The sequence below is a fragment of the Python bivittatus genome, unplaced genomic scaffold (assembly GCF_059951505.1).
Source record: "Python bivittatus isolate LINGU-HERP-01145 unplaced genomic scaffold, Pbiv_v1 ctg000690_np1212, whole genome shotgun sequence".
NCBI lineage: Eukaryota > Metazoa > Chordata > Lepidosauria > Squamata > Pythonidae > Python > Python bivittatus.
This window is the reverse complement of record NW_028277096.1, coordinates 21,883,253-21,905,426: the sequence shown is the minus strand read 5'-3', so window position 1 is coordinate 21,905,426 and position 22,174 is coordinate 21,883,253. Positions and strand designations below refer to the sequence as shown.

The 22,174-nt window shown below is 45.3% G+C and overlaps 1 protein-coding gene across 2 annotated transcripts in view; it reads left to right on the top strand.

Annotated features, from left to right (window-relative positions):
- Positions 1-22,174, top strand: part of DOC2B (double C2 domain beta) — a 143,067-nt gene that overhangs the window by 98,080 nt on the left and 22,813 nt on the right. For both annotated transcript variants that reach the window (XM_088152462.1, XM_088152461.1), the window contains one exon: positions 19,141-19,267. In XM_088152462.1, coding sequence (XP_088008588.1) covers positions 19,141-19,267 — 127 coding nt within the window. The remainder of the gene's footprint in view (positions 1-19,140; positions 19,268-22,174) is intronic.

The window sequence follows — 22,174 nt, the reverse complement described above, 5'->3', positions numbered from 1 at the left end:
TTCTCTATAACAACCTTGTGAAGTAGGTTGTGGCCCCAAGTCAGTGAGAGAACTTTCCTGGCTGGGGCGGGAGGGAAGAACCTGGGTCTCCCCATTCCTTTGTCACAACCCCACCCTGGTTCTGGGGCTGAGAGGGAGGGACAGGCCCTTAGTCCCTCAGGGAGCTTCTGTAGCTGAATGGAGACTAGAATCTGGGTCTCCTCCCTCCTAGTCCAATATCACCTCTACCCCATATTGGCTCTGAATTGTGTAATCACAGAATTTATAATTAAGGGGCAATCTTAAGAGGAGGAGGAGGAAGAGGAGGATGAGCCATCAAGTCATTGTGTTGATGGATTTTCTCCAGGATGATCGGCCCCTAACCAGGTCCTTCAGGTCTCCCAACAATGCCTTCATCGCCACTGTAACTGAGTCTCTCCAACTTGCTGCTGGTTGTCCTCTTCTTCTATTTCCTTCCATCTTTCCCAGCATCAGAGCTTTCTCCAGGGAGGATCATTGGAGCTTGGTCATTGGTGCCTCGAGGGAGAACTCTGGGTTGACTTGTTTGATGATCCATCGGTTTGTTTTCTTGGCTGTCCATGGTCTTCTCAGGAATCTTCTCTAACACTAAAGTTCAAAAATGTCAATACTCTTCCTATCTCACTTCTTCAAAGTCCAATCTTAGTCTACAGCAGTGTTTCTCAACCTTGGGAACTTTCAGATGTGTGGACCTCAACTCCCAGAATTCCCCTGCCAACATTTTCCAAGTGTGTGTGTAAGAGAGATTAAAGGCTGCAATTGTGTGTAATCCCACATCCAAAGCCAGCAAGGAACCAGTTGCGAGGGAAGGTGAAGGGAGTTTCATCCTTGGCTTGAAAGTTACAATATCAAGGCAACACTTGCTCTCTCTGTTTATGGGGTCCATTGTGAAGTACCTTGAAAAAGGATTACTTTTACTAATCAATTTATGCCCTGCCTTTGGCTTCTAAAAGCATGAAAAAAGCTTCCTGTGATTTAACAAATGCTAAAATATAAAACCCAGCAAGTCAAATTGATGCAGTCCAATCCAAATCAATATTGTTAAGTGATGAAGGAAAGAGATTTGTTCCTCACCCACCCCCAAAAAAGGGCAACAAACTCCATCTTAATGGCCCTTGAACCTGCACACACCAAGACAGACACACAGGTCCATCTGCTTTGGAAAGAGGGTGCAGGTACCTTGAAGAAAAGAAAGTGCCTCAGGGATAGGTGAGCTGTTCTCCCTGCTCCCTACTGAGCCCAAGGTTCAATCCCCACATCACAGATGGGGCGGTAAAAGACTGCTATAGGTTGACCTGGAAGGAGGGAGTGTGACCCAGTGGCCTCAGTGCTCTTAAACATGCAGAAGACCCTGAGTTCAGTCCTGCTGTTTGGGAGCTGGAGGGACCTCTCAGAAGCTCTCCAGCCCGACCAGATAAAGACCCAGCAGATGCCTCCTACAATTCCAGCTTGATTAGTGTTAACTTAGGTTTATTCTCTTTTTACTGTGCTAACGGCTTCGTCTTTGTAAGGATGGAACCAATTACGCACTGCAAAATGGGCCTGCAACCAGCCATCTTCTAAGCCCTTGAGCAAATCATGTATTATTCACAAGAATGAAGTTACCAGCCAATAATGACTCTGTTCCCTGATGGGTTTGGCAAATAACAGCCTTACCCAAGGCATGAATTATTAACAAGAATCATCTTGGCCGTGTCTAGTGGAAGCATCAGCCCATTTGGATTTCTGTCCTGTGTGCTCTGCGCTTGGGGGAGCTGGGCAGAAGCGATTCTGAAATTGGACTCTCTGGTTGGGAGGAGAAGGGCAATGTGAACTCCAAAACTGGAGCTATGTAGTTGGGAGGAGCAGGACAGGGCGAACCCACAAACTGGAGCTCCATGGTTGAGAGAAGAATGGTAGTGTGAACCCCAAAACTAGAGCTCGATAATTGGGAGAAGAAGGACAGTGTGAACCCCAAAATTGGAGCTCTATAATTGGGAGAAGAAGGACAGTGTGAACCCCAAAACTGGAGCTTTGGCTGTTGGTGGTTGGGAGGAGCAGAATAGGGGAAATCCAAAACCGGACCTCTCTTGTTTGACTCTCAGTCCAACAGCTTCTTGAAACCAACAAGATGGCACCATCTGCCTCTAAACACCAGCACGTTATGTGTGAAACCCAACCAGCTGCATTACGTAAACAAGGAAACATGGCTGAAGTCCACAAGGTTTGATGTTTTTGCAACCTCAGAGTCATTTTTTAACTTTAATTTGTTGCTACCATCACACCAAATCCTGTGAGAAGACGGGGCATTGAGCAGCGTGAAACCCATAACATTCTCCATCGATGGTTTCAAATTTAGCTTTAAGAGACCCTAAACTTCTTCAGAAACTTCTTGGAGATGTTTTCACAGTGAAATCAAGACTCCCAGTTTCCTTCAAAGTTTCAACCTCTTCACCCACCCAAAAGGGGAGAAGCTGGGACAAAAAGTAAATAATCCAGTTCATGTGATTATTTCAGAAGCCCCCTGCCTTCATTCACATGACATCCAAGGCTGGTTTGTGTTCACCATGGTTAGTTTTTCAGGCTTACTGTGATCTACATATCAAACCCATGGAATTAATCTATGAGTCTGTAGGTTGCACAAAACCCTGAAAAGGAAATTAGTTTGGGGACCCAGTGGAACATGTTCGGTGATTTAAATATTTCCCCTTTTGTGTTATTAGATGGTACTGGGTTACTGGGGGGGGGGCGTTAAAAAGATGGCAGCCATGCAATTGAAGCCCCACCCCGTTTTTTTCACGCATTGGCACATGGAAAAAAGGGCGGGGCTTCAATTATATGGTTTTGGAGATCATCTTAGCTTTTTTGACACCCCCCCCATGATGTCCCTGTTGTCAAACTTGAAAGAAGGGCCCAAGTGAAGATAGGTGTCTGTGTGTGTGTGTGTGTGTGTGTGCACACTAGAAAAAGCCAAAATAATCTGTGCAAATTACTTTCATGACTGCGTGGAACTTCTTTCGGCTTCTCACAGATCCAATTTTTTTTTAATCATCCGGTGTGCTTTTTTTTAAAGCGTGCATGAGCCACTTGGCGAGCTGCATTGATTCCTTGTGATAAAGTGCAGACAACTGTAATGGTCTTGAATGTCTCTCGGTGGGAGAAAGAACAGAGACATCTGATGGGACTGACCATTCTTTCTCCACACTGATCTGAGAGCGGTTGTCCGCAACTGCAGTGGTTGGTGGACCCCCGGCAGGCCGAAATGAACACCAAATGAGGTTAAAACATCCTGCATTACAGCCAGATTGCAGGTTAAGCCATATGGAGCACAGAGACGGCATTAGCGTCCGATGGAAGAAACAGATAAGAAATTCATCTTGCCAAGCGTGAAGTCATCTTAAAGAAGACCGTCCCTTGTGCATCTGAGTGAGACAGAAGAGGATATGACTTCTTCCAAGCCAGACACGGAGCCTTCTAAAGGAATAATTCCAAAATGCTCTGAGCAGTAAGCCTGGATACGGTTGGTGTAGCTAACCCGCCAGAAGAAAGGAACAAGATTCAAAGTGAACTTGATGATTTCAGGGAAATGGGCTGAAAAGGAGAGAATGACGGGAGCAGTCAGTGGGGGTCCAGTTTGGCTGCTACGATTCTACCAGGACCAGGATGTTCTGCCATCTGTCACTCACACCCTGATCGCCACCTGCCAGCACTGGCGCAATGCGCCTTTGGAGACAAGCCAGAAGCTATGGCTGGCACAAAACGCATCAGCCAGACTCCTGATGGGACAACTTCACTAGCCTCGAATTATACTTGTGTTAAAGTCACAGCATTGGTGCCTGTAAGTTTCTGGTCCAAGTTTAGTCATTATCTTTAAAGCCCACAATAGTGCAACACCAGGAAATATCTAGATACATCAATTTCTTGCCAGAATTGAACCTGCCCATCAGATCCGGTCATCTAGCAAAGGCTTCCTGAAGTCACCCTTTTGGGAGATATATGTGGTCCAGATGGGATGGCTAGTTCTCCCTTCTTCAGAAGAACCCATGGCCTCCACTTTGTTGATGTTTTGGAACAACCTAGAACAGTTTTATTCCAATGAACCATTGGCCCCAGTTGATTGATTGTGGTGATTAATTGATTATGTGCCATCAAGTTGGTGTTGACTCTTAGTGACCACAAAGATAGATTTTCTCCGTGATGATCTGTCCCTAACCTGGTCCTTCAGCTCTTCTGATGGTGCACCCATCTCTGTTGTAACTGAGTCCATCCCCCTTGCTGCTGTTGTCTTCTTCTCTTTCCTTCCACCTTTCCCACCATTATGGACTTCTCCAGAGAGCTGGGTCTTTGCATCATGTGTTGGAAGTAGGATAATTTGAGCCTGGTCATTTGTGCCTTGAGGGAGAACTCTGGGTTGACTTGTTTGATGATCCATTTGATCGTTTTCTTGGCTGTCCATGGTCTTCTCAGGAGCCTTCTGCAACACCAAAGCTCAAAAGCGTCAATATTCTTCCTATTCTGCTTCTTCGAAGTCCAACTTTTGCTTCCATAGAGGGTCACAGGGAAAACCATGGCTTGCACGATTCTGATCTTAGTAGGTAGAGACACATCCTGGCATCTGAATATCTTTTCCAAGGCCTTCATGGCTGCTCCACCGAATGATAGTCTGAGGCGTACTTCTTGACTGCTGGTTTCTTTACTGTTGATGGTTGATCCTAAAAGGCAGAAGCTGTCCACCACTTCAATACCTTCCTTGTCCATTCTAATGTTTTGAATTTATCTTTGGTTTCTGATGATATTTTTATTGTGATGTTAGCTTTCTTTTTCGTTGCCGTACTCTGCCCAGTGTTCTCCATGATTGCGCTGGGTTACATGTACCAATAAAAAAAACAGAGATAAATGCAAGCTTCTTCACTTAAGAAACAAATCAAATGCCCAATGGAGATGCCTAATTTGGCCACAGGACTTCCGAAAAAGTCCTTGGAATGATAGCTGATTACCAAGTGATTGTGATTCACCAATGTGATGTGGCTGCAAAGAAGGCAATTGCAGTTTTTAGGCTTCATCAACAGAAATGCAGTTTCCAAATTACTGAAAGTAATCATTCCAGTCAGCCAGATACCACCATAAGTCTGACTCCAGTTCTGACACCTCACTTTAAAAACAATTCAGATAAATTGTAACAGGTCCAGAAAAGGGCAAGGAAGATGGTCAGAAGACTAGAAGAAGATTGAGCATGGATAAAAGATGATGGGAGGTTTGGGGAATGTTAGTATTCTTTGAATACAGGTCATCCTTGCTGAACAACCATACGTTCAATGACCATTCAAACTTACAACAGTGCTGAATGAGGAGTACTTATGACAGGTCCTCATAGTTGTGGCCGTCATGGCATCCTCATGGTCACATGATTACGATTCAGGCACTTGGCAACCAGCTCGCAATTACAACAGTTGTAGCGTCCCGCAGTCATATGATCACCATTTGCAACCTTCCTGTCAGCTTCCTACAAGCAAAGTCAATAGGGAAGTTGACAGGAGGTCACAAATGGCGATCATGTGACCGTGCAGGATTCGCCTAATGATGGCAACAGGGACTGCTGGAACTGCCGTCGTAAGTTGGCACAGTCATGTGACATTGTGCCTTATGACTGTGTCACTTAGCGACAGAGTTCTTGGTCCCAATTACTATTGGTAAGTGAGGACTACCTGCACTTAAAAAGATTTCATATAGAAGCGCGCAAGGCACAAAATGATGGATTCAGGTTACCAGAAGGCTGATTCTCGTTGAATATTTACTCGTTTAATTAACACTTTCTTCTTTTTTTTTCTTCCGATGAACTTTGGGCAGCTAATAAGAGGACCATGCTGGCAATGAGAGAGTTGACTATGAAACCAACAAGCTGCAGGCAATCTTTCCTGAGATCTTATGCAATGTCATTTGAGAATCAAGAATCAATAGAAGAGAATACGTGTAGCTCAGGGTTGAACTGCGGAGTCCTTCGGGTTCTCTAGCACTGAAGATGTGACCTAGTCGGGTAACAAAATGTTTGCAAGAAAACAACCAAGCTCAGAGAACCCCAAGGACTCCACAATCAAGAATCAAACCTCATGAGATCATCCTGCAATAATTCCAAAATCTTGCCTGATGGGGGGACCTCACTAGATTTTGGTCATTTTTTAAAAAAAATGGGAGCATTGTGGCCATCATGTGATTCTAGTGAGTTTTCCATCTCAATTTCTCAAAGCAGAAATTGAACAGCTGCCTGTTCCAGGGTATCCTGGATCTTCTGTTTGAAACAAAGGGTGAAGCTTTATGGCCACCTCCAGAATCTAGAACCATAGATCTATGGCTGTGTTCATGCCACACCAGTAATCAGATCAGGTAAAAAAAAACCCCAGCAGTTGCGCTCACACAACATGCTGTGTTTGGTTGATGTTACCCTTGGTTGATTTTTGGTGGCTTAGAGTTTGTATGCAAGTTCATCTTGTTTAATGGACACATTCATAGAATTAAATGAGGCCATTTAGATCTTAATTGGAACTTTGAAACTATGCTTGATTCTGCATTATGGCTTCATCTCCTGATGGCTATTTTTCTACCTGTCCTTCTCTCCCTTTTTTGTGGTTGCAGCTGTCCTATTAACCGAGTTTATATCGAGTCTTTAATCGTTTCACCTTCAGAGATAATTGACTAAGGGACCTTAATTTCTCTAGAGAGTCTGAGAGCGAATTGAGAACATAACCTGGAGGATAAACTCCATTGTTTCTCTCTTCATTCTCCCTTAATCTTTGGTAGTTGTCTCCAATCTGGTGCCAGCTTGGAACTAAACTTCCCAGAATACTCTTGGCCCAGGCTGTCTGGGAATTCTGGGAGGGCGAAAAGGTCAAGATGGTGGCTGTGTCCACACGCTTGATGTTTCAGCCTTTCAGATTTACCTTGCATATGTGATGCATTGAAGAAAGGGATGGGGCTTCAACTCACTGCTGTGGCCACTATCGACTTTTTTGACACCGCCCCATGGGTGCCCCTGGCCCTGGCCCTGGGGATGGTAGATGTAAATTTAGCAATATCTGTCTTAAAAGAACAACATGCTGTAGAAAAGCTTGTTTCATAAAATAGGTGTAGAAGTTATATTTCTTGGTTCCGTCTTCTGATGTGGAAATTTTACCCATGTTGGAACTGTGGAGGAAGGATATGGTGTCAATAAAAGGACGGGGGGAAAAAACATTTCTACTGCCGATATCAAGACCCAGCCATCTTGGATTTCAGACCCTGTTGTGTGATCCTATTGGCCTCAAGGGGTAAACCAGACAGGAAACACCACCAGATGAGCTAATTCTACTTTACTGTAAAGTTACATTGATAGAATCTCGCAAGTCTGAAAGTACAGTTCTCCCCCTGTCCCTTTACAGCAGGGTTCCTCCACCTTGGCAACTTTAAGACGGGTGGACTTCAACTCCCAGCTGGCTGGGGAATTCTGGAAGTTGAAGTCCACCCGTCTTAAAGTTGCCAAGGTGGAGGAACCCTGCTTTACAGCCTGAGAAACTAGGGAGGGTCCCTTCTGAGCCTCTTGCCCTGCCCACTATCCAGCTGTGGGCTATGCTCCCTCTTATCTGTCCATTCCCTAGGCAGCTTCTCTTCACCCCGTCTCCCAAGGTCTTTCCCACATACCATCACAGATCCTACCTGGTCATACCAATTGCTAAAGCCTTGCAAGATCGCAGAGTTGACAGTTGCCATTGAGGTCATCTAGTACAACCCCTTGCACAGCACAGGGGTCCAAATTAAAGCACTCCTCCCCCAGCTATCCACCCCTTCTTTGTCTCCTGGATTCCCCAGTCGCTGTTCTTCTTGGGGTCTTTTCCTTGACATTCCATCAGAAGCTGTCTTCAACAAAGATCTTGCGGAAGAGGGCCTAAACGGCCCATGGTTTAGTGAGATTGTGATTTTCAAAATTCAAATGCGTTCAGGAAACAGCTTTATTCCTTACCTGCCTGGGAAGTGGGGGCTGCTGCCTGTCTTCAGACGTCCCCGTGGAACAGATCCCTCTTTAATCCAATCAACCCACATCGAGCAACTGGATGGAGCAGGCAAACCTGTTTTTGAAAGGTGTGCCAGAATCTGACCACAAAAAGGGAGAAATTTTTTGGGGGGTGGGGAGTCGTCTTCTGGAAACGTGTGCAAATAAAACAAGAATGAGGTGGGGTAATTTTCCACCTTCGTCTTAATGTGATTTTTTTTAAAAGAGGGGCACTGTTCAGGGGGGTTTTAATTGCCAACTGACTCAGCTTGGATTCTCATTATTGGCAACCCTCACCAGCACGGTTTCCTATCGGCTGGGCCCAACTGCTTGAAAAATCAGATTAAACCCCCCCTTTCTCGTTTGCCTTGTTCCATTTTTCCCTGCTGCGTGCTTCCCCGTCTGTTGGCGCTCGATAATTCCACACAAACACCGGTGGTTTCTCTCCTTGTGTTGAGATTCTTGGCAACCCTTCTGTGTCTTGATTTTCTGCCCCTAACCGAGGGAAATTTGGGGGTGGGGGGTTCAGGCTGTTTAGCCAACAGAACTGGTAGGGAAGGAAAGTAATCGAGAAATTGCCTTTTTGCCACGACAGGAATTATGAGGCGGGGGTCATTCTGCACCAGCAAGGAGTGGAACAGTTTTAAGGGCACAGTTGCCAGAAGAGGAAGAGAATGATGTCATCCCCAGGTTATACCCGATGCCGGGGAGCAGCCGAGAAATTTCGTTTTTTGATTTAGTTAATTTAAAAAGCAAGCCACCCTGTAAAATTAACCCACCTCAGTAACCAACTTTCCGAATATTTCAGGGACATTTCTCCCCCTTGCATGAAAAACAGTGGGATATCGTGCCTTTTGTAATTTGTTTTTTAAAAAGCATTTTTTTCCCTTTTATTGTCATGTTATAAATCTTGATACGTTGTTTTATTGCTATGCAGATCTCAGTGCAATAATGCTTATGTAATATGATTAAACATGATTGACATTCTACTATTTTGGAAGCTTAAAGTGTCAGAAATAAAAAGAGAAAAGCAAAAATTCTATTAGTGCTAATTGCCATTTAGGATGTCAGTGTTACAAGCATAAGATTATTTAACTTTTCATCCAAAGTTGAGTACAGGTAGTCTTTGACTTACAACCACAACTGGGATCAGAGTGTCCATTGCTAAGTGATGCGGTCGTTAAGTGAGTCGCGCCTGATTTTATGACCTTTTTCGCCATGGTCGTTAAGCGAATCTGGCTTCCCCCATTGACTTTGCTTCTCAAAAGCCCCCTGGGAAGGTCGCAAATGGCAATCGCGTGACCCCAGCACTGCAAGTGTCATAAATGCATGCTGGTTGCCAAGTGCCTGAATTTTGATCACATGACTGCGGGGGGACACTGCGATGGTGGTGTGAGGACCGGTAGCAAGTCACTTTTTTCAGCACCATTGTAACTTTGAATGGTTGTTAAATGAATGGTCATAATTTGAGGACTACATGTATGGGGGGGAAAAAGCATTATTTTTAACAGTGGAGCAGTGCGGCTGTTTTTGTATAATCTTGTGCCCAAGGGTCTTTCAAGAGGAAGACTGGCATGTTGGAGACAGTTTGGTGTAGTGGTGAAGGTGCTGGCTTAGAAACTAGGAGACGGCGAGTTCTAGTCCTGCCTTAGCCCTGGAAGCTGGTGGGGTCACTTTCAGCCTAACCCACCTGGCAGGGTTATTGTTGTGGGGAAAATAGGAGAAGGAAGAAGTATTAGGTATGTTTGCCACCTTGAGTTATATATGAAAAAGGTGGGATAAAAAAATATCTCATAATAATCATAATTATAATGTTTGTGTTGGAGCATTAGTGCTGCGATGGGATGGGGTAGAAAGAGACGGTATCTTTCCACACCTGAAATGGGGTCTAAGGAGGAAACTCAGGTTAAGAAGCCTGAGATAAGAAATTTGTGTTTGGGCCTTTTGGCTGTGAAATAAATAAATAAAATGAGATAAGAAATTTGGGGTTCTAGGAACCCCAAATTTCTTATTTCAGGCTTCTTACACTGAGTTTAAGAGGATCGGGCCAAAAATTCTTGCCACTGTCCTTGATTTCCCAGGTGGACAGAGCAACCAACTTACAATCAGTTCCAAACCTAGAAATTTGTCCTTGTTATCCTGCAGAAAAAAATTAAAATAGCGCTCCGTCTCTCCCTTGCCAGCGCTAAATTATATTGAAGGGCCAGGGCAGTCGGGGAGGAGGTGAGGCCTCAGAACTCTTGGGAGATAAAAGAAAATCAAATTTTCCTTCTTTTGTTCAATTTCCCCTCTGTTTTTATTACCCTTCCTTGTCTGCCCTTCCTTTTTATTAGCTCCTGATCACCAGCCTGTTATGAGACAAGAGACAATCTTGTTAACTCCACATTTCAAGCCATTTTTGTCCCCCCCAGGGGAGAGTCACTCACACACTCTCTCTCTCCGGTCTTAAAAAGGGTTTAAAGGTTTTCTCTGGCACTTTCTCGTCCTGGAAAGTGGAGAAATTTCACCCACCGGGGGACCAAGGGGAGAAAATCTGATCAAGTCGTTTCCTTCCTGTTTCCAAATTCACCGTTCCAGTTGCAGATGTCATCATCAGGGGGTCTGTCAGAAATCCTAAAGTGACTAGTCCTCATGGTTTCTGTTCTGTATCTCTTCCTGTTCAGTGTCTCAGAAGCCAGAGCTAAAAGTCATAAAGACTCACATTTTTGTGAGTTTGTGTGTTGTACTGTAAGTTGCTTGGCAGGATTGAGAGGCTGGATTTTAAGATGTAAAAATCTTAAATACCTTTTTAAAATGTATTTTTATATGACGCATCTTAGACTCCAGCCTCCTAATCCTGCAGAGCCACGTTGCTTTAGGTGAAACGGACGCTTCTGAGCCTCTTTAACACTCCCCATTAAAAAAAAAATAAAATTCAACAGTCACCAAACCCTCCGAAAGCATCTGTTAAACACAAGAGACTAATGGGATTTGTCTGAAGTTGTTCCAATGAACTGCAGAAAATGTAAGTGCCGTTTTAAGATTAAGATAGTCAAGGGAGAGAAGGATCTCAGAATAGCATCAGGGTTTGAATGCTGGCAGTCTGCTAACCCTCAGATGTCTTGCTGTTATGCTTTTTTCCAGCAGATAAAAATATCCCGATTTTGAATAGAAAGGAAAATAAAACACTAATAGAACTCCTCTCTATTTAGGCATCATTCCCATTAACTTCAGCGGAATTGACTAAATTCAGTGGAATTTATGCCCCTGAAGGGGGAAGCATTTACCCAACGCTGGACTTTCATTTCATTTTTTGACACCCCTGGACTTAGGACAGATTGAAATCACCCCCCACCCCAGTGCCCTGAGCTTTCCCCAAACCAGCAGTAAAATTCAGGTTCTCAAACCTGAAGTGGTTTCCACAGAACATTTGGGTTTGTCTGCTTACCCCTTATTAAAAGGGAACTGGGATTTGGACAGGAGACCACCAGGTGATCCCAGGGCTTTGTAGGCTAAATTGAGAAGTAGAAAAAAAACGTCCTGTAAGAAGGCAAAACCACTTCCACGCTGCCTCCCCAAAACATGGCTGTACCCATGGAGTCTATTTAGGCATAGTGAGTGGCTGAATTTGTCTGGTTTGTACAGGGACGGGGGACTACCAGGGTATCCGGGGCTTGTAGGCTACATTGGGAAATTGTAGGCTAAATTGGAAATATATATATTCCAGAAAAAATCAGGGGCAAATATTGCTGCCAAGAAAACACGAACATGCCTGTACAATACCAGGGGCCAAACTCAGTTTGACTCTGCCTTAAGTTTCACTTTATTCTGTAATGATTTCAGATGGACTACAGTGTCAACGTCAGGACAAATTAGTGTTTTAGAAGGAAAACTTTCAAAAATTGTCCTGAAATATATAGATATAGATATAGATATAGATATAGATATAGATATAGATATAGATATAGATATAGATATAGATATAGATATAGATATAGGATATGCAATTGCCAAAGTCAATAAGGGGGGAACATTTAGAACCCTTAAAAAAAAACCTCTATGATAAAACATTTACCAGCAGCTGTTTTTTGCCGTCCGCTGCATGGCAGGTTTGAATCCTGCACCGTCACCTTTAAATAGGAACGTTCTGAAAAAAAAAAGACCCATAAATTCGAAGGCATGCAACTCCCTGTAAAGGAAGAAGGGACCAAAAAACGCTGCCAGCCTGGGGGGAAAACGTCTCTTTACAAATCAGGGCAGCATTTTTTTCCCGCTCATTAGGAATGAACGCCGTCTCCCTTTCGCTGAAATGTTCCCTGCCAGTCAGAGGGGGGGCTGCCCTGTCTGGTGACTGATTGCAGTCAAACGACAAAGAAAAACTCCTAAGGTAGACTGCCCCCGACGGGTCTCCTCCACCGGAGGGGCCCACAGGTGGGAGTTTTTTTGCATCCGGCGGTGCCTGGAGGTTGTGGTTGCCCCAAAGAATCAGCCCCAAAGCAGTCAGGGAGCGTAAATCTGTTTTCTGGAGGGGGTGTTGGGCCTTTTAAGGGAGTTTCACAGGATTCGGCATCCCTGTTAGTTGGACTCAAGCCCTTTTGGGAAGATTGTGTTGGAAACTTGGATTTCTAGAGGTATAAATATTTGTAAGGTGTGAAGGTGACCTCAGGATGTGGTTGCGGGGTGCAGCAAGTAAGAGATATTGTCTTCTGAACAACTGTTTTTGCCTCTGGCTCCACCCACCCGACATCCATTTTCATATAGTTGTAATGGTGTATGGAAAAGACCTTAGGAGACTGGAGGAGATGTTACCTAGGGAATGGTCAGATAAGAGATGGCCTAGCCCACAGCTGGATAACGGGTAGGGCAAGAGGCTCAGAAGAGACCCTCCATAGTTTCTGAGACTGTAAAGGAGACCGGGGGAGAATTGGACTTTCAGACTTGCAAGATTGATGTTTGACTTACTAGATAGACCAGACAGGAAACACCACCAGATAAGCTAATTCTACTTTATCGTAAGGCTACATTAACAGAATCTTGCAAATCTGAAAGTACAATTCTCCCCCACCCCTGCCGCATCCCTTTACAGCCTGAGAAATTAGGGAGGGTCCCTTCTGAGTCTCTTGCCCCACCCACTAGCCCAGCTGTGGGCTATGCTGTCTCTTATCTGACTGTTCCCTAGGCAGCGTCTCTTCCAGTCTCCCAAGATCTTTCCCACATACCATTACAATAGTTGTCCCCACTTATAGCACTATTTTATCCCTGGCTCAGCCTATCCAAGCTCACTTCCCATTTAGCCCCGCCCACTTCATCCCTCCATTTGCATATGGCTCCACCCACCCGACATCCATATTTACATATTTTGAGCCTCCTTTAGCCACCATGTAGCTTCTTGTCTCTGCCCACTTTAATCCCCATTTTGCACCTGATGGGTCTTAGGATTCCAGGGGAAAAGAAAATTTGATCCCCCTAAACCAGTGTTTCTCAACCTTGGCCACTTGAAGATGTGTGGACTTCAACTCCCAGAATTCCCCAGCCAGCATGCATTCTGGGAGTTGAAGTCCACACGTCTTCAAGTAGCCAAGGTTGAGAAATACTGCAAAACTGATGCCTGCCCACCTTAATCTATTTCTGCTCAGGGTATTAGACGTCCTTTCGGGAGGAGAACTGTCAAGACTTGCTCCAGATGGAAAAAGAGTCAGAAAGGATGCTTTTGACTCGGGTTAGAAGAAAACAATGTTCTCCTTGAATGAAACACTCAATAAAATTTGAGCTCTCTCGATTCTTTAGTGCCCCTGCAAGGCAGACTACAAGATAGACGTCTAATCTGAAAGGGGAGGCCTTTTTAAGCAATATATTTCCACCCCTTTTATTTGTTACACTTAGACAACCTTGCCTATCATTTCTGAAAGCAGATTAACATTCCCTTCTATCCAACACCGTGTGTCTCCAACACATCGACACATGTTCCAACAGGTGATGTGTAACCCCCTTGTGGGATTTGAGCCAACAGCCGCCTGCAGGCTAGTGCTTGTCTCGCACCTTTCCCCAGCTTCCCTGTCTCCTCTCCTTCGTTAACACCTGCTAACGAGGAGTACTCTAATTCTTGTGTTTCTAGAAAGCCCTGGGGAGTGAGGATGATAAACAGCTTTTTCGGAGATGTAGTGACTGAGGACTAAAGCTAGAGGAGTTTCAAGAGGAGGATAACATGGATCTGTGTTGAATCTGAGGGTACCTTGAGGCCATCAAGCCCAGCCCTGGCTCAGAGGAGAAATCCCACTGACAGCCTTCCCAGGTACACCAGACAGGAAACACAACCAGATGAGCTAATTCTACTTCATTATAAGGCTACCTTGACAGAATCTTGCAAGTCTGAAAGTACAGTTCTCCCGCTGTCTCCTTTACAGCCCAAGAAACTAGAGAGGGTCCCTCTTGAGCCTCTTGCTCTACCCACTATGCAGCTGAGGGCTATGCTCCCTCTTATCTGACCATTCCCTAGGCAGCATCTCTTCCCGCTGTCTCTCAAGGTCTTTCCCACATACCATTACAAAGGCTGTCTGGCCTCTTCTTGTACTCATCCAGGAAAGGGGAGCCCGTCAGCTCTCGGGGAAATTGGTTCCACTGCCGAGTGCTTTGACCATGAGGAGTCTTTTTGTAACATTACATTCTGTGACTTCAATTCATTATTCCAACTCCTGCACCCTGAAATGAGAGAGCATGAAATCTGACCTTCTTCTGTGAGACATTTTTTCAATTATTTCAAGAATGCTGTAATGCCCCCACCCCAAGTCTTCTCAGAGATAAACTTCCCAGCTCTTTCTACCACTCTTTATAGGACTTAAGTTTCTAGTCCCTGGTCATCCTAGTTACTCTTCACTGAACCTTTAAAGGGAAGTGCCCAGAACTGAACACAGTATTGACATAGGATCTTATCAGTTCAAAATAAAATGCAACCATTTCTTCCAGTGATTTGAAAACTCTCTTTCTGTTGATGCAACTAAATTGCACCCAATCCCTTTATGGTCTGCCCTAGAATCTTCTCAGAGGGAGGGAGGGAGGGAGGGAGGAAGTTAGTTTGTGGAAGATTAAAAAGGGGGTAGTTGCATTTAAAAAGCTCACATAAGGAAACTCGTGCATGAAGGACATTCATAGCAAAAAAAGTTTCCTCTGGGAATTTATTTTCAGTGGAGTTCTTGGTGCTCTCTGAGCTTGATTGTTTGCTTGCAGACGTTTCATTACCCAACTAGGTAACATCATCAGTGTGAATGAGTGTGGGGTTTGCCCCCTGTTTATATACAGTGGCTTGCCCTGCCAGTGTGGGTGGTGGGTGGTTTTCTCCTTGGTAATTCCTTGATTAGGGTATTGTTTTCTGCTTGATTGTTTGTCTGGTGTTAATCCCTGCTTATCTGGGTGTTGGCCGCTGGAGAGGATGTGTTCTGGTCTTTTTGTTTCTTTCTTAGCTTTTTTATTGTCTTTTTTGAATAGTGTGTAAATGTGGTTTCTCTCTATGTGTCTATTAATGGCTGATTTGTCTGAATACCAAGCTTCCAGGAATTCCCTCACATTTTTGGATTTAGCTTGGTCTAAGATGCTGACAGTTTCCCAGTTGAAACTATGGTTAAGACTGTCCATGTGTTGTGAGATTAAGGAGTTTTCATCGTGTCTTCCGACTGCTAGTTGGTGTTCATAGATGTGCTCAGCTAGCTTTTTGTCTCTCTGTCCTACATGTGACAGTCCTTACATTGTATGTTGTAGATGACCCCTGTTTTTCTTCTTGGGCTACTGGGTCTTTTGGTTTGCTTAAGATGTTTTGGAGGGCTTGAGTTGGTTTGTGTGCTACGGAGATGCTGTGTGGTTGTAATAGTCTGTCAGTTGCTTCTGAGATGTTTTTGATGTATGGTAGTGTTATTCTTCTCATAGCTTGTGTTGCTTGTGATTGATAAAGTTGTGTGGGTATCCATTTTGTTGGAAGAAGTTGTGTAGGTGGTCTGTTTCTTTTTTCTGGTGTTCTGGGTCGCTGCAATTTATCTTCAAAACAATATACTTTAAAAGAAGCTGTTTTCTTATATGTCGTCTTCTGAGGGATGTTGGAACAAAAAAGAATTGGGTGTGTGTGAGAAGAATTTAGAAAAATTAAGGTGTTTTTTCTTTTTTTTAGAAAAGGAAAGAGCTCTCAGGTGAGGTTCTGTTCTCCCTACCAGCCAAACCAGGAATGGCCACAGAATCTCAGAGCCCAACAGCTGCATAGGGGGAAATAGTCCTGCTGTGGTTCATTTGCAACCATACAGGTCGCTAAACCCCCGAAAATGTTGACTGCTCTATGTGATCGAGAATGTCTGCAAGAGCATTTTCTCCTGGGAAACACCCCTTTCCTGCTTGATCTGGCTTAGCTGACCTCAGCAGCAGGCCGATCCTGGGATCAGCGGCATCTTCAGGGGAGGGGGAGCAAAAGCAGCAAGATGGCTCCATCTACCACCTTGCTGATTTTGATCCCACCCCCACGTGGAAGCCGCTGCCCAAGACGGAGGCTCTGTTGTAAGAGAGAACCTCAGTGGCTAAGTGGGCCATCTTGTAGCCAGGAAAGGAAGCAACGTGGCAGACAATAACCTGGGGAGAATTTATATTGGACCATCCATTTCTAAATGGAACTTGAAAAGCTCCCCAGCATGGCGGGTCAAAGCTGACTGCTGTTAGAAGTTGGGCAGAGGAACATCAATGCCCAGGTGAGTCAAGGCAGTTGCAAATACCCACAGGTGTGGTTCAGGGGTCATTTATAGGCCTTCCCATTTGGGGAGGGGGCAGTGGCCAGCAATGGTGGGTGGGGGGGAGAAGCAGAACCAAAGCATTTGATGGGAATCTGTTGCTATAGACCAGTGTTTTTCAGCCTTGGCAACTTTAGGATCTGTAGACTTCAACTCCCAGAATTCCCCAGCCAGCATGCTGAGTTAAAGTCCACACGTCTTAAAAGAATGCTAGCTGGGGAATTCTGGGAGTTAAAATCCACCCATCTTAAGGCATGCTGGCTGGGGAATTCTGGGAGTTGAAGTCCACCCATCTTAAAGTAGGTTGGCTGGGGAATTCTGGGAGTTGAAGTCCACCCATCCTAAAGCAGGCTGGCTGGGGAATTCTGGGAGTTGAAGTCCACCTATCTTAAATCAGGCTGGCTGGAGAATTCTGGGAGTTGAAGTCCACCCATCTTGCTGCAAACTGGCTGAGGAATCCTGGGAGTTGACGTCTGCCCATCTTAAAGTAGCCAAGGTTGAAAAATGCCTCTAAGGACAATTCCTAATGTGTACTTCTGCTATTTTTGCATGCAAGGAAGCTACACAGTGAGTCCAAACTCGCCTCTTCTACCCCCGTACCGATTCCTCTGTTCCCCACATCTCACACCCTGCGCCTACAGAGGGCCAACCTTCTTCCTTTCCTCCGAGAAGCAGGGTGGCCCCTCTGCAGATTCTCCACTCCCTTGTAAGGAAAGGCCTTCCCCCCACCCCTGCCGAAGAGCTGGATGTCACATTTAATCATCCCTAATTATGCTGAGTTTTCTTGGCTCCGGTTGTGGCTCACTGGGGGAAAAAACAATAGCGGCGTGGGGCGGCTGTAATTAAGATACGTTCTGCAGCCGCCCCCCCCATTTCAAGCATTGCTTCTGCACGCCCGGGCAAGAGAGATCCACCCGCCCCAGCAAATCTGAGACCGCAAAGGGACGTTGGCAGCAGGTTCCACTCACCGGCAGAAAGAGGGGCCTCCTACTGGCGTTGTTTTTTAACATCTGGAGGACCCAAAAGGCTTAAACCTTTTCCCGCGCTGACTTGCTTGAGGGCACAGAGCAGAGGCACAATCCCCCCCGTGGCTTTAACCGGCTGGAAAGACTGAGAACGTGCATTCGCAGGACACGCGATGCTCGGTTACAGGAACCTCGGTTAGGTTCTTGTCAGGTTACCCTGTTGTGCAAACATAACCCCTTTGGCTGCGATTCAGTGTTTAGAGCTGTGTTTCTCAACCTCAGCAACTTCAAGAGGTGTGGACTTCAACTCCCAGAATTCCCCAGCCAGCCATGCTGGCTGGGGAATTCTGGGAGTTGAAGTCCACACCTCTTGAAGTTGCTGAGATTGAGAAACACTGGCTTAGAGAATGGATTTATTCTGGAATCTGGTTTAGTGTTGTGGGTTGACTCAATGTTTTAAAAGAAGAGGGTGGTTGATGGATTGAAGTTGCTATGAAGCTATTACCAACTAAACGATCGCTTCTATTTTTCTACAGAACTGTGAATCAATAAATTGTTGCTACGTTTTCTTGCTCCTGGGAGAAAAGGTGGGCCAGCTGCTGAGTTCCTTTTCACAATAACATTTTCCTCGGGCTGTTTTTCCTGGATGGGAAAAAAAAAAATCACAGCCCTTTTCTGTATTCTTTATTCCTCCTTATCAATACATCCTTTGATCCCACCGCCCTCTTTTGAAGTTGCGACGGCCATCTCTAGCCCCATTTTGGTTTTCACAATTCTCTTAGAGACCCAGACAGCACTTGGAACAGCAATGATTTCGACAAGGGTCACCCGTGAAGGTGTAAAGGTTAAGTGGGGATTTCAACTCAAATCGTCCTTCTCTTGACTTCATACCTTGAGCCATTGCATATCCCTGCTCTTAATCCCCCAGGCTAAGCCCTTGCTACTGCTGACTTAGCAAGGACCCCATTCCACTAAGAGGGAGGTTGTGCTGATTACGAGCTACAGGTAGTCCTCGCTTAATGACCACAGTTAGGACTGGAATTTAGGTCATGAAGCAATGCGGTCATTAAGTGAATTGTCATGTGACTGGAATTTATGAACTTTCTTTGCATTGGTTGTTAAGTGAATCATGTGGTTGTTAAGCGAATTATGCAGTCGTTAAGCAAATCAGGCAGTTCCCCATTCATTTTGCTTCCTGGAAGCTGGCTGGGAAGGTTGCAAATGGCGATCATGTGACCCTGGGATGCTGCAACGGTTGTAACTTTGGCCACTGGTCGTAAGTCACTTTTTTAGCGCCGTCGTAACTTCAGTCGCTAAAGGAACGGTCATTATGTGAGGACTACCTGTACTGTTAACCACTTGCACTTCCACATGGTTGGCTTGTTCACCCATCTCCCATCTCCTCTTTGATGCCTTTCAGAATTTCGGTTTGCGATGAAGACAAATTCCGCCACAATGAGTTCATTGGAGAAACAAGGATTCCTCTCAAAAAGCTGAAGCCTAACCAGACTAAAAAATTCAACATTTGCCTGGAGAAGCAGCTTCCGGTGAGTGACGCTAAAATGTCAGGCGGCAATTTGAAAAAGCCCACTGCTAGTAGCAAGTTAATAAACACCATCAGTCAGTAAATCAGGCATAAGCAACCAAGTGCACGGGGGGGCAAAAAAGTTAAGAGGGAGGCTGTGACTGTGCAAACAAAGCCCCCCCCCCCCGCACTTCTTCAGTTGCATCACATGTTTGTGATGGAATCCCAGGAGAATGTAGAGAAATGGCAGAAAAGATAGCCAAGTCCTGGGAAAGTAGAAAGTATGAGAAAAAACACTCATTCGTGGCTTCTTGCATTTCCTGTTTCCCAACCAATGCCTTGCCTATCTAGAAGTGCGAGCACGTGTGACATGATAAAAAAGTGCCAGGATTTCAGTTGCATGGCCACTGCTGCCATCTTGACTTTTTTGACCCTCTCCCTCCCGCAGACACCCCTGGATGCTGCTGCCTAGATTTTCCTCCCCCCAGCACTTCACAGCTTGGTCTTTTGTAATATCTGCAGATCTGCTGCAGTCCAGCTTTTCCAGCCATTTGGGGCCTGCAAATTCTAACCTCAGTGTTTGCCCACCTTAGCAACTTTAAGGTGTGTGGACTTCAACTGCCAGAATTCCCATTCCTTGCTGGCTGGGGAATTCTGGGAGTTGAACTCCACTCAGCTTAAAGTTGCTAAGGTTGAGAAACCTTGTTGTAACTAATTTCCAGTGGAAGTCTTGGTGAAAGAAAGGGAGGGAGGGGAAGAAAGAGAGAAAGAAAAAGAAAGAGGGAAGGAAGGAAGGGAGGGAGGGAGGGGAAAGGGAGGGAGGGAGGAAGGGAGGGGAAAGGGAGGGAGGAAGGGAGGGAGAAAAAGAAAGAGGAAGAGGAAGAAAAAGAGAAGGAAGGAAGGAAGGAAGGAAGGAAGGAAGGAAGGAAGGAAGGAAGGAAGGAAGGAAGGAAGGAGAAATCTTGGAAACCTCTCAGGAGTTCTTGATGAACAATTCCAGGAAAAAGAAATGTGTGGGAGGCACGAGATTAAGAGAAACTCTCTGGTTGGGAAGAAACAGGCAGCAGAGACATAGAGTAAGAAGATTGCATTTTGTCTCATCTCAGGCTGATGGCTAGAAGGATGAGCTGCTTCTTGCCTTGATCCAGGGGCCTCTTTGGTCCCCTGCATCTCTGAATTCAAATTAAGGAAGATGCTTTTACAAAACACCAACTGCATTAGCAAAAAACCCAAACAGACATCCGTGCTTTTAAGTGTATTCCCACCAGGCTGAAATTCAACTGATGTGACTTTTGACTCATCTTCTCACATTGCACGCTGGTCCAGGATCCTGCCTTCTTGCCCAACTACTAATTACTCTCACTGCTATTGCCTGACAGCTGTGCTGCCCCCCTTTTCTTGAGAACAAAGTAAAATCATCAAAGGAAAGGGCTTTTGCCTTGGAATAAAATTTGTTAGTCGGAAAAGGTGTTCCCAGACTCCTGATTTTACCTTACTTGCTTATCACACACATTTGCAAGACGCCAAATGGTAAAAAAGCGGGCAAGACAACTCGCCCCATCCACTAACACCATTCCAAGAATACTAAATCCAAGAACCGAATAATAAACATAAATATAAAACATATCCAAAGAAACTCAACAAAAGGCAGCCCATTTTGCTAAATTCCCCATTGTCTGGTGCAGTGTTTCTCAACCTTGGTCACTTTCAGGTATGTGGACTGGGGAATTCTGGGAGTTGAAGTCCACATACCTGAAACTGACCAAGGTTGAGAAACACTGCTGGTGGAATAAAACAATTTTAACCATCTTTCTGAAGAGGAGAAGAGGGGGACCAGTCACCCCTATGTTCCATCCATGACACCAAAAGTCTGCTTCTTGGAGGATAGGTACCTAAAGCATTCCACCTTCAGGACAGGCAGTCCCCAAAGTAACACAGAGTTATAATTAACAGCAGCACCAGCAACATCTGCAGGGATGCGGGGGCAGGTAACAGCAGAGTAACAAAAACAGCATTGCACTTCCAGAGTGCAAGCCCCACCCATTTTGTATTTGTATCATGACCCCACACATACTTCCATCGTTTGCACAGAACTACCCAGATCCTGCAGACCTAAATGACCAGCCCTTGGAAGCCGATTGGCGCGTTGCCCCAAAATTGGTTTTACTGCAAAATAACACACTAGCCAGCAGGTGGTTGAACTCTCTATCAGTTATAGCTTCCAGATGGTCTTCAAGGGGAGCCCCAGGTAGAGTGTGTTGTAGTAGTTCGGCCTAGAGGTGATCAGAGTGGGAAGCCCAGTTGCTAATGGTGGGACCTGCAAGAGATACTCCGCCGAGAGTGTGGACTGGACAGAAGGAGGCAGTTCTGCCAGTAACTGGGGCTTAACTGAGTCTGCCCGCATTTGGGAATGCCTATCCAGATGTAATGGGATGTGAGAATAACCTTGAGGAACAGGAGGAAGAGTGTATCCAAGACAATGGTCAGATAAAAGAAATTTGAGTCTGGGGCAGAAATGCAGTTTGAGAAAGCGCCTCAGACTTGACCCTCCCTGGTTCTCTTGAGGATAGAGGCAGGGAGAGGAAGACACATTCAGAGTTGCAAGATTCTGTTACTGTAACCCTGTAATAAAAGTAGTATAGAAAGTCCTCACTTACCAACCACAATTGGGACCGGCAACTCCGTTGCTAAGTGACATGGTTGTAAAATGAAAGATCACACGACTGCGCCAGACTTACGACGTCACTTCTGCTGTGGTCATTAAGTGAGTCACTGCGGGTCGTTAAGCACGACATCACGTGACCACGACATGTGACTTCCTGCCAGCTTCCCTATTGATTTTGCTTGTTGGAAATTGGCAGTGAAGATTGCAAATGGGATGCTGCAACCATCATAAATGTATGCTGGTTGCCAAGCGCCTGAATCATGA